General features: G+C 45.4%; 1 protein-coding gene across 1 annotated transcript in view; it reads left to right on the top strand.

Annotated features, from left to right (window-relative positions):
* Positions 1–12,950, top strand: part of AHCY (adenosylhomocysteinase) — a 28,373-nt gene that overhangs the window by 5,392 nt on the left and 10,031 nt on the right. Inside the window, exons 4-7 of the mRNA XM_068913089.1 lie at positions 1,324–1,476; positions 8,438–8,550; positions 11,771–11,978; positions 12,849–12,936. Coding sequence (XP_068769190.1) covers positions 1,324–1,476; positions 8,438–8,550; positions 11,771–11,978; positions 12,849–12,936 — 562 coding nt within the window. The remainder of the gene's footprint in view (positions 1–1,323; positions 1,477–8,437; positions 8,551–11,770; positions 11,979–12,848; positions 12,937–12,950) is intronic.

Raw genomic sequence — 12,950 nt, 5'->3', positions numbered from 1 at the left:
TTGGTTTATCAAAATGCTACTGTTTTATTGTTGCCGTTTTCCAATAAATAGCAATTTCTTGCTGATCAGCATGAATACATTAAGCTGTCTCTTAAGCTTTAGGACTCTTCAGGACACTCTTCAGCTTTAGGACATACAGTCCTCATGAGTCTGCATGCTTGGAACTGCATGGCCTGAGGTGGGGTGCTGGCAGAAGCTAAATCTCATTTCTGACAGCCTCATTCTCTGTTTTGGGCAATGTCTTCCATTTAGGTTATAATTAGCTGTTGCTGCCAATCTTTTCCCAGCTGTGCTCCGTTTTGAGGAAATGGGAGGAAGTGGTTGCTACTTCAGCTCCTGTGCGATTACTAGCTATGGGCATCACCTCCTGCCTGTCCGTCTCATGTGATGCCATGAGACCATGAGGGACTGTCCAGCTCTGATATCACCTTCCTCAATGCTCTCAGTACCCAAAATTCAGCTGAAGAGCAACTTAGGGGTAGAGAGTTTGTCTAAGTTTTTGACCTCTGCCTTGCTTGGTGGGCCTTACTCTTTTTTTAATATTATACTTTGCATATTTAATTTACTAGATCTTGAAGGAATGCTGATCCTTTGTACAATGTGAGGTACTGATGCATGTTTCTGCAGAAAGGACAGTTGCAGGATTGGTTTTGTGGCTCACAGTTGAAGTTTTCTGTATAAACAATGAAAATAAGGCAATTTAGGGCTCAAGTATAGTGTGAAATTGGGAATACAAATGGCTGGAAAGGCAAAGGTACTGCTGTTGTTGGATAAAACATGTTAGTGGTTGCAGCATGTTACTGGTGGTAGATGTACTAATCTAGACACATGTGCTAACAAGAGCAGAGAAGGCACAGCAGCTTGGATTTTAGTGCTGCGCTGGAGAATATAATTTCAATTCAAGGTCTCTGAAGAGCTTGTACCTGATGCTTAGTTCATGCTAAAGCGTGGTACCTCTTTTCTGTTGTGCTAGCCAATGCTATAGTTTTCATTTGCCTGTATCAATGTATCAGTGGCTCTTTCTAATCCCTGGTAACACAGGGTGACATAAGGGAGAAAACGGAGCACTGTCAGTATCAGTCTGGTTTACTTTGCTCTGACTTGTCCCTCTTAACATGGAAGAGTAAGAGGGGGGCAGATGAGACTCAGTTTTTTAACCCAGTTTGTGGCCTGGAAATAAGGTGAAGAGAATTAATTTCTGCTCGTTCTGATATCTGTTTCTCAAAGCAAAAGTCTTTTCTGGCCTCCAGGTGCAGATAAGCATCTGCTTTGCTACATCCTGAATAAGAAACTGGCTAATTGTGTGTGTTTGTTCCTGTGTAGTGTTTGCCTGGAAAGGGGAGACGGACGAGGAATATCTGTGGTGCATTGAGCAGACCCTGTACTTCAAGGATGGGCAGCCCCTCAACATGATTTTGGATGATGGTGGAGATCTTACCAACCTAGTTCATACCAAATACCCACAGCTTTTGAAAGGTAACTTGTCTGTTATGTCAGGCATAGCTCTTTTTGGCAGGCCGCTTAGGTAGTCTGCTTCTGTGGGAATTCCTTGCTTGTTTAAAAGGTGTGGTGGGAGAAGGGGCAGGCATGTACAAACAGGCTGTGACGTATCCATGAAAATGACTTACAGTCCAAGACCAGAACCTCTTACCTACAGGATTTGTTGCTTCTGTCTCTGCTTTGTAATATACTACAGTAATCTGTCCTTCTGGCCATCCTTCTTGGTGTCCCTTACCTGAAAATGACAAGTGGTGCTGCTGACAGGGCGAAGAGCTTCCTGGAAATGGGCTGAATTGCTTAAAGGCTGCTGCTTGCATTTTTTTTTTTTTTTTTAAACTGTGATGCTTTTTCTTCCTCATCCTCTTAGTGCACCTGTGGATGAAATCTTGACAACCTGTAGCCTTTCTTGGAAAAGGAACAGTTTTCTGCGGTATATAAACTACAAGGCATTCACTCTTATCCAATTTGTCAGCAGTCAAAGATGCTAATGGAGTCAGGTTTGGGACTCTTGCTTTGTTGATTTATTACCTTAAGTATAGAGTAGTAAAACTGAGAATAGAACGTGTGGTGTGGCTAACAAATGTTTATGCAAAATGATTTGTCTGAAGTGAATTTGGCATGAGCTGCAGTAGCACACTGATCTGTGGCAGCTTCTCCTTAGCTCTGCCAGTGTCCATCATCCATGCTGTTGCTGCGAGCCACAGAGGCCCAGTGTTGCCAAAGAGCACGCTGACCTAGGATGTGGAAAAAAATTGAATAGGAATGTGTGCGCAGAGAAACTAAACTGATACCGTGAGGTATGCCGCTGCTTGTTCTTGGTCCTTGGAAGTTGGGTTGCTGGAGAAGCCTGCTGGATCAATTCTGTTGAGACTTGTGCTGCTTTAAGAGGAAAATATGGGGAAAAAATTAGAGGCGGCAGGCCACAAATAGAGCTGTGTGAGTGGAGGAGGATGGGATTACTCTGCATCATTGTGCTTGTGTGGGTAGGGGGACAAGGAAGAGAGGAAACTGCTTCTGTGTGACTGGCTTCACTTTCTGCCACCCTCAGCCTGCTGGCATTCGTTCTTCTGCAGTGAACGCCTTACTTGGTATTATTTAAACTGTAACCTGAGATTTTCTTTGGTAACTGCTCAGCCGTGCTCGGATCCCCACTTTTCCATCAAAGCTCCCTTTTGCTTCCTAGATTGCCTCTGTCTGATGTTAGGTGGGCTCTTGCTTTCCTGCCATTTGATACCAAGGAATATCAAGATTGGTTACAGCACCTGGTCTCCGTGGCATTGTCAAGGGCCCAAAAATGCAGGGTTGCTCCTTTGCTGTGCACATGCAACACATCTCCACTTGTATCCCTGCTTCTGGGGGTGCTTGCACTAAGCTGTCTTTCACTCTTCTAGAATTCCTGTTATTTGCCTCTTTCCCTTCTAGCCCTCTGCTCCCTTTTACTTGTCTTGTGCTCCTGTCCTGCAAGGACCAGTGTAGTATGGTGGAGTGGAGCAATGGCTGTTGAGCTGTTTCCTGTCTTTGCATCCATCCTGGTCTGCCAGCAAGAGCAACATCCCTTGTGCCCTGGAGTTGCTTCCTAAACTTGCAGGAATGCCTCTTCCGCTGGGTTTTTAAAGAGTCTAGACTGGATGTATTACCTGTCACTGTTTCCTTTGCCCAAATGCGTGTGGTGTCTGAACTGATAGTAGTTGAAAAGCCTCCTTGCAGCAATTCAGCGAACTAGCCAAGACTGATCTTTGTGGAAAGCCACCAGAACTTGATCCGTTTTGCTGTTCTGTCCAATGCTCCTCAGAAGTAGGAAAACTTCGTGAGAGGGACCCACTGCATAGAGCCTTAATCTCGTTTAACTGAGTTCTGCACTTAGCCCTTTGCTGCAAAGATTGCTTAAACGTAGCCAACACCTCTGTAGCGTCCAGTATTTCTGTATCCTGAAGATAATAGAGGCTAGTAAATACCAAAGGTTTGTGATATTTGAAGGTAGTGACCTCAAATAAGTGACGGTTGAAGTGGATTAATGTCACAGTCCAATGACCTCTTTGGGGGAGAGTAATGTCAGCAGAGCAGGCATGATATTTGGAAAGTCTGAACCTTGAGCACAGGAGGCATTTCAGCATGCTGCTGTTCTCCTCTGAGATGTGAGGAAAGCTGAGAATTTAGCAAGGGTTCTGCCACTCAAATGTTAGCACATGCAATTGAGCTGTGCACAGAAATGAACAGCTGAAATGTTCAACACTTAACGGGCATGGCCCAAGTTTTCTTGCCTAATTTCAGAGGGGACTGCCTGCCTATCTTCCATGCTTCAGCCACTTCTAAGTTAAATAGAGGTTAGTTGCATATCAGGACTAAACTAGCAGTTGGAAATAGGTCTCTATAGTTCATTCAGGTTTTCTTCAGCTTGGAACTGTGGTGTTAAATAGGCATGTGGAAATTCTCAACAAGCTTTTCCTCTCCCTTAATCCAGACTGCCATTAGAGGGCAGAATGGCTTTGTACTATTGGCTTATTCCTCTACACTAAAATGTCCTTAAGGCCAGGATAAATAAAGGTAGGAGAGGGAAAACTTCAGAACTGGACAGAGTTAGAAAGCCCCCTGAGCTCAGACACAGGACGTCTGTGGCATCTGTGCAAAAGACTGCTCTTTAGAAAGGACTGAGAAAATTGGATCACTTATGATCCATTATTGCAGATTTGCTCCTTAATCAGGTAAGAGATACAGGAGAGCGAAGCAGGTTTGAATCTTTAGCAAGGTCTTTTCAGTTTAGTTCTAACTGCCCTTTGCTGTAGGCTCTTCTCTGAGGTTAAGTCCATTCTGTAAAAGGTCATTGGAATGACTGATGTAGGCAGTGCTTCTTACTGCAGCGTTTCAGAGTAGGTTAGACCAGATGTAAATGTTGCCTGGGGCAGCAGGGAGGCCTTCGTCAGGGAAGGGAAGCGGCTGAGTTGCATGACATCAGACTTTCTGAGGTAAAGGGATCTTAAAGGTAAAGAAAATCTGCTAAGCTTAGAAAGGTCGGCCTGGAGAGCTTTTGAAGAAAGGGGAGGGCATGTCTCTTAGTCTCCAGATAGATCAGAAGAGAGGGCAGTTTTGATTTGGATGTCTCTGCCACAACCTCCCAGAGATCATTTCCTTCACAGGAGGGGAATGATTGTACCTGATCCAGGCAGTTGCATTGGAAAACTGCTACTTTTGGTAAGTTGCTGCTTTTTGGAGACTCGCTACAGCTGCTGTATTTTGCTGTGCAGCAGACAGTGTTCTTTAGTTTGTCCTGCCCCTCCAAACAAGCCTTAGATGTACCAAAGCCTGAACTCATTTGGTCTATACGCATCCAAGTTGTGTAGCTATCTAAGGCTTTATTTCAGGTCTGTGATGAGACAGACCTCTTGGAGGGGCAAATCAGCCTAATCAAGAGCCATATTTCCTTCTAGAGGTGCTAATCTCTTACTTTGCGTGTGTGCTTCTAACTGCCGGTCTGGGAAGCAAAAGGGAGGGCTAATGTCTCTTGGTCTCTGTTCGTTGCCCTCCGGACCAGTGAGTCTGGGCAGCCACCTGGCACGCTTTGGGCTGACCCACTAATGAGAGACAGGCAAAGCCGGATCTTGCCTCCCGAGCTGGGAAGGGGGCAGCCAGCTGCAGTGCCCCTACGGGGTTGTAATTTGTGATGCTTCTTCAGCCAGGGGATCTCTGGGAGCTTTCGTTTGTAGCTGTAGCTGCGGTGGGAGCAGTAGCGTTTGTGGCATTCGGCTCAGCATGAAGAAATCCAACCTTTCTAGCCTTTTAGGCTCTATCTAGCCATCTGTCACTTGTGCACGTTCCATTTTGAAAAATGATTCGAGTCAAACTCGAAGAATTAAACTGAAGTGGACGGTCCGCCTGGTTTGCATAGTTCACCTAGGGTTAGGGCAGTTCACAGCAGTTTCTTTAAAGCAGTAAGCATGGTTTTAAGCCAAGATAAGCATCTGTGTGTTGCTAGCCTAAAGGAGTTAAGATTTTGGATGAATTGCTACATACTTAAGCATTCAGCTAGTCGAGTTTTCCTTCCTTTCCCTCGGCGTGCAGGAGGTTCTCTGAACATTGCTCTCGCTCACGCCCCGTCTTTGAGTCTTTTCATTGCCGCTTTGCTCCCGGCAGCAGCGGCAGGCTGCGGAGCGTGGGCCCCCCTCGGGGTGGCGGGGCTCGGTACGCCGGGGCTGCTGCAGGTGCTGGGGCGCAGGAGCTGGGACAGCCGCGCCATTGCCCGCTCCCCCTGTCCTGGAGCGGGAGTCCTGCAGGCCGCAGGCATGTGTCTCCCAGATGCTGGCAGGGGGGATGAAGCGAGCTGCTCTTCCAGCAGGCTTAAGCCCTCAACTTTGAAGGTGACTTTTTTTAATAGACTTTATTCTTTCTCACTTGTTTCAGCTGCGGTAGGAATTTGAGATTCCTCTTCCCTTCCTTTAGCACCTTGCCCTCAGCGCTCCTGTTGAACTCAGGCCATGGCTGCCTCTGGGCCACCAGCCACGCTTGGTTGTCGCTTTGGCTTGTGTTTCATCCCATGCACCTGTGGCAAAGCACCTGTGTCCCCTCCCGTGGGAACCAGGCTCCTGAAGCCTGTTCGGGTGTCCTACCTCTGGCTGGGAGCCGTGCCTGAGAAACTGGGCACACGAGGCTCTGAAACCGCGCTCTGCCCTGTGCGGGAAGTGGTGCTTTCCCTGCTCCAGCAGCTGCCTGCTCCTGCAGAGCCTGCTGGGTCCCGGTTGTTCCCGGCCCTGAGACACCTCTCTGGAGGCTGCCGGCCTTGCGGGCCGGTGTGTTGCTGCTGGGCTCATGCAAGGATGGCTGGACTTGTTCGCTTGCGCAGCTGGAGGTGCAGGGCTAGTTAGCCTGATTCCTCTTCTGTCCTTGGGCTGTGCCGTAGCCCTGCGGCTGCTCGTGGCTGCTGCTGTTCTGCTTGCTGTTCACAAAGTGTTTTTTTTTTTTCCCTCCCTGTTATTAGTCCTGCCCTATAAATTTCTCATATGTGGGTCTTGGAATATGCAATGGTCAATATAAGATGGCATTCCCAAGTCAGCAAAACAATGTATTTGATCAGTCAGGGCAACATCTAGTGAAGGAAATGTCATGTTCTTCACTGTACCTGAACTGTGGATACCTTTTTAGCTCTTACAGCCATTACAGCAATTTATTTTGATTTCTATGGTAAATTTTCAGTCTTAAAGTGATTGCTTGAGTGGCTGGAGAGGTGGCAGTATTTGGATACTTAATTTGGGGGAGTGAAGAGAAATATTAATAAACTGCATACACAATTTTCTGGATTTTGCTGAAGGATGGGAGAGCTGGCGCAGTAGTTATATCCAAGCATGAAATTCTTACTCACTCCTACCTAAACTAGCAGTGGCTACTGGTGAGTCACTGAGCTGAGACTGAGGAGCTCAGGTATTGCCACCGACGGTTTAGCAATTTTTGGCAAATGCTTTTGCCTCTATGCTTTACTTCTACTGCTGGTGAAGCAGGAAGGCTAGTACTCACCTTTCTGAAGTACAGTGAGGTCTGTGGGCAGCGTGGATAAAAAGTACGTAGGAGTTGGGAAAGGTTATAGGATTTGCAGTGAGGGAGAGGAATTCTTTAAATAAAAAAAAAGCAGGGGAGAGGAGGAACCTGACAAAAAAAGGAGCAATGTTTCCTGTACTGCAGTGTCTGTCCATTCATGTGTACTCACATAAGATAATGTGCTGTCACCTGCTATCCAGCAGTATCTGTCCTGAAAGCTGCAGTATGCTCAGACCGTGCACACCTTCTGTAGGCAGAGCCTGCTGGAGCGGTGAGGGGATCTGTCGCTGCCCTGGTTCCCCAGCAGGAATGTGTCAGATGTCCAGAGAAGACGGATGATAGGTTGACCTTGAGGAGCAATACTGAACATCTTTTCAGTACCAGCTGTTAACTACTTAAGTTTCCAGCTGAGTTAATATGTGGATCTCTTTAGAGGATAGTGGGACTCTTATGCAAAAGATAAGTTTCTTGTTTCTTTGGAAAGCTTTCCGTGAAACTTTCTCCTGAATTTAATTTTGTAGAAAGCTGCATCAGGCTTTATTTTGATTTTTTAGTTTTTTGTTTTTGATTTTACTTTTTTACTTAAAACTCCTGTCATTGTCAAAGACATCTTCTGGCTGCAGAAATGCTGATGGACTACTTGCTAAATCAGCTCTCTTGCCCAAGTGAGGGATGATCAGTGTGATAAATATCGTCTTAATGAACCTGAGTCTGCAGTTCCACCTGGACGCTCTTTATTCCCCTCACTAAAATATGTAGTATGGTTGGTATCAACAGCCACTACACTTGTACTCAGAACTGGCTCTGGCATTGATAATGAAGTATTAATGCCTGTGTTTAACTGCCATAGGATGAATGCTGTGGAGGATCTAAAGAGAGATCAATTTTGTGGCTGCAGGCTGAAAAAATCGGGATCGATGCCTGCCTCTGCCACATACTTCTTATATGGTCAACCTGTGTGTTCCTTTTCTCACAGTTGGAAATGGGATGATGTCTGGGAAGGGCTGCAGAAGATGAAATCATTAATGCTTTCAAATCCCAAATGCATATTTGGGATCCCCCTTCCCTTTCCTTGCCTGTCAATGTTGATTTTAGGAATGGGCAAGGGATTTGCTCATTGTTTCTCTGGAAAGCTCTTCACCTTCTGACAATTGTTGTGGTTTTCCAACTGATTTCCTCCTCCTTCTTGCTCTTCCCAAAAACTTTATCCTGCTGTCTTAATTGTCTTGTGGGAGAGAAACTTGTTTGAAACTTCAAACTACTGCTTGAAGACCCAGATGAGGGTTCATATCTCTTCCCTGCTTCCTGCAGAGTGCTTGTATAATGGAGGCCTCCGGAAGATGCTCTGGCATCCAGATGTGTTGATTTGCAGTGTTAATTCTAACTAGGATGAATCCTTCTACTTTCCCCATAGGAATTAGAGGTATTTCAGAAGAGACAACCACTGGAGTTCATAACCTGTACAAGATGAAGGCCAATGGGACCCTGAAAGTGCCAGCCATCAATGTTAACGACTCTGTCACGAAGGTAATGCAATCAGTGCCCTTGTGCTATATTCTGCTGTCTGACTGCTGTGGTGTTGTGATGCTGTCATTTCCATGCAGGTATTCTGACTCTTGCTGGACTGTTCTTGCCCTGGTACTGAACAGACTTTCACTATGTTGTTAAAGTGAGCCTACATGTCCTTAAAGTGAGCTGGTGGAACCTGTGACGTTTTTCTAGTGTGACGTGCTATTGTAAATAGCGCCCTTGTTTTTTAGAATATCGAGGGTTTGTGTATTACGATGTGCATTCCTTTTTTCGGCATTATAACAATATAAAAAGACCTTTGGAAATTATGGCCGCATTAGGCTACAGTCAGTCCCTGTGGCAACGGGCCTGTCTTCGCTCATCGTACCTTACAGCCCACATTAGCCTGGCAGGTAATAGCTGAAAAAGAAAACAGCACAGGAATAGCAAAGTAGAATGGTAAAGCAGTTAAAACTAGTGTCCTAGGCTTCAGCTGCTTGAGTGTAGGTGGATGAAAGGCAGCCAGTACTGTCCCCTAAAGGAAGAGTGACCTAGGTGAGCTTGTGGCTGGTAAAGGTGGGTTGGTCTGACAAGATATTTCTGCAAGCAGTGTTTACAATGGGTAGGGCAAGAAGCATTTCTTCCTTGCTTAGCTGTATTTCTGCTTCCTGAGACAAATCCTGGTGAACTGAGGATCAAGGGGAAATGGTATTTAAAGGGTGTGGATGCTTCTGGATGCAGATGAAATACTAGTGGGATTTTCAGACATGCTTAAAAGCTTTTGCATCTAGATGCTTTTTAAATCTAGTGGCTAAATCACTTTGCAGGTACCATACTCCGTTCAGTTCAAAATGATCTTCAAGGTGGAAATCCATGGTAATGGTTGCTGATGTGTAGTTTGCCTGTGCAAAAAGGGCGCTTCCAGGGCAGCCCTCTTTCGGTATCCTGTGGCTGTGAGGACACTGAGGCTAGCCTGTCTCAAACGTTCCCTTGCTGGACATGGCATTTCTCACTATGGTTTGAGCTGTCTTCTCTGCAGTTTGCCATCAGCAAAATAGCTCCTTTTTCCTCAAAGATGTGCCTGGCACCTCTGTTCCAAGCCAATGGACTGGAATGCAGTTGCTTTCAGAAGAAACCTGTTCCCCTGCATCCTTTTCAACTAGATTTCTGCCTTCTGCGCAATAACTATTAATACTGCTCAGTAGATTTAGAAATTCAGATGTTTCTGAAAAACCCTCTTGAACAGGTTAGAGTTGAGCTAGTTTTATTCTAGTGCCAAACAAGTGCTTATTTTTGAATGCTATTTGGCATTCATGTACTAAGATTTGTACTAACCATGGTTATAGATCTCCAGGAAGACACCTACTGAAATGACAAACTTCACTCCCCTGGTTGGATATTTTGACTTGGTGCCAGCTTGTAAATGATAAAGTCCTTCCTATACTAATATTTGGAGAGAGGACAGGACGGGCAGTGCTGTTCCCCTCCGCCTCTGCTGCCCAAACATTGTTGGGTGGGACAGACGTCAGTACATCTGGCATTCTGCTGCCTTGCCACGTGGGAATGAAACTGCACTGGCACTAGGAAGGCTTTGATTGCAATTGGGGGATTTGGAGATGAGGAATCAGATCTAACACTCTTTTCTTCCACAAGAAGGCTTACATTGCAAGGAAAATCTTCTGGGTGATTAGAAAAGAGCAGCACTAAGTGATACTAGCTTTGGAATTTGAAGCATTAGTAACGCAAATTTTCTGAAGTATTCATGGCAAACTTGCCTGTGCCAAGGCTTATGGTACCAAGTCAGGTATTTCTGGATGTGGAGAATAACTTAGAGGTAGGCAAATGGTCAGGTTCTGAGGCTGTGAGAGCAATATGCAGCTGTATTTTTGTAACTGCCCAGGTAATGACTCAGTTATATTTGCAGTGTTTTGGACACAGCCATTTGTTGCATTTGTTTTATAATAAAACTTTATAGCCGTAAGTTGTGACACGGAAAGTCGAATCTGAATATTGCTGCATGTTTCTTTCGTGTATCATCACTTGCTATACATGCTACGTGGCACCAGCTGTAACTGCAAGATAGTTCCCATTCGAAAGCTCTGTGCTGCTGTTCACGTTTAAGTACACAATCTTAGTGCCCTGTTCACTATGAGAAGTCCTATCTCTGTTACGTAATGGCAAGAGCAGCTGGTGATTTAAGGCTGCAGAAAGCACAGCTGCAGGCTTTGAGGCTAGAGTTTTGCGGTGGGTGGTGAGTTCTTTACCCCTGCCTTGCAGAACATAGCACACCGTTGGTAGCCAGGTTTCTTCAGTTCCTGGCTGCTGTAACATTTCAGGTAATCAAATCTGTTTATACAGCCCACCCTTCTGGCCAACACAAAGGGCTCAAGGAGAAAACGGTGAAGAGACGTAAAAATCGACACAGCAAGATGTGTTTCTAAGTCTAGGGAAATGTTCAGTTGGAGTAGTGTTTGACCTCTGACTTAGCAGAACAGTTTCCATTTGGAGATCTGGCTGCTGGTAAGCTAATACTACATTAGGATGATGTTGTGGGATGGCGCGTTAGGAGATGAAACCCAGGGGTTCTCGGTTGCAGTTTCTGATATCGTAGTGTTACTTACTGACTTTTTTCTAGGGCTGAGCAGTGGTGAGGTGTGGCAGTATTAGTGTAACCCTTCCTAGGGGAAGAAACAACTTTGATCTTTATTGGCTGCAGCGTGCCTTCCTCCCAGTGTCTGGCTGGTGTGGGTAGCTTGCTGCTTGTTGCTTCTGCAGGGTACGTGTGTCTCAAAGATGTGAACCTGTGCTAACTGGCCAGATGTTGTTCTGGTGCTTTTTGGCTACCTGTGGCACATGATTCAAGCAGCGGTAGAATGAATGAACATCTGCTTAGCGAACTCGGACCTACCTCTGTATGCAACAATCGTTTGTGCTTTAAGCTGATAAATTCAGGTTACCTCTAGCAAGCTTTTAACAAGTCCAAGCCCTAGCCAGTGGATGCAACATGCTTGTGAAATGCCTCTCGTCAGAGGCGCGCTGGAGCCTGTATCTGGTATAACTATATAGATAACTATATAAAAACATCAGATCTGGTTTTCTTCCCATCGCTCACTGTAATTATTTAGCTGGCTGTCAGCCTTTTCATAGTATTTCTGTATAAACGCATTTTGATTCTCTAAGGGACTTTTGCTTCTCGATGCCTTTCATCTGTTCTAAGTTGCTGCTTTTTCTTCCTCAGAGCAAATTTGATAACCTTTATGGTTGCCGAGAGTCCCTCATTGATGGCATCAAACGTGCCACAGATGTCATGATTGCTGGAAAAGTGGCAGTGGTGGCAGGTTATGGCGATGTGGGCAAAGGCTGTGCCCAGGCCCTACGGAGCTTTGGAGCCAGAGTCATCGTCACTGAAATCGATCCCATCAATGCACTGCAGGCAGCTATGGAAGGTGAGAACTAAAGGAGATGCAGAACTCGGCGCATCTCATGCGGATCTCTGTGCAGAGCACTGAAGGATGCTCAGTCAAAACAGTTTCAAAGCATTTTAACCCTATTCCTCTGATGGAGGTAAAAGTGACTTCTCCAGTTCAACTCAGCTTGTGAAGAACTCTTGCCTTACAACTGTGCATTCCAGGAAGGAGTTTAGTATAGTCCTTGAAGATATATTTGGAGTCAAGGATATGGAGAGCACACAGTGGGGGAAGCACCCCATTTCATGATGCTGTACACCTGGTTTTGAATTGTTTGATTGCTTTTCAAGTTGGGCATCTCTAACCTCTAGTTTGGGTTGAGACTTCACTAGAATATCTTTGCAGTAAAACACCAGGTCTTACCTTCAGTAGATGTGTGCGGAGAGCAATGCCCTGATCTCTGCCTTTCCAATGTGAGGCTGTGCTCAAGCCATGCTTTGGAAGCTGTGTTCCCACTCTTCTGTGGGTCCCTTCTGTAGCTGTGCTTGTTGGTACCAGTTTATCCCATTTATATTCATACGTGATGAGAACTTGCAAGGGTATTGTGGGTGCGTTTTTGTTTGCAGACTTGACCCCTTGAATCCAAGCTAAAAGTTATGTGAAATATTGTACATATGAACATAGAAACATTAAATGTATGCATCTTCATATTGGAAATAGGTGAGGGATAGATATTTTGTGCTACCTTGGTATTTAGTGAGACAAGAGTATGCCCAGTACCCTGCTATCCTACGTGCATCAAACATTGGCATAGACTTTTGACTTTTCTGTTCATAATATTGTAGTCTATTTTTGAACAAGTGCTGATGGTTGATCAGGGAAATGTTTTTTTCCCCCTCTCTTTTTCAGGTTATGAAGTTACAACCATGGAGGAGGCCTGCAAAGAAGGCAATATTTTTGTTACCACCACTGGATGCACTGACATTGTTCAGGGCAGGTATGGCCTAGCCA

This window comes from Struthio camelus, chromosome 18 (genome assembly GCF_040807025.1).
Source record: "Struthio camelus isolate bStrCam1 chromosome 18, bStrCam1.hap1, whole genome shotgun sequence".
NCBI lineage: Eukaryota > Metazoa > Chordata > Aves > Struthioniformes > Struthionidae > Struthio > Struthio camelus.
Note: the sequence above shows the minus strand (reverse complement) of the source record. Positions and strands in the feature narration are given on the sequence as shown.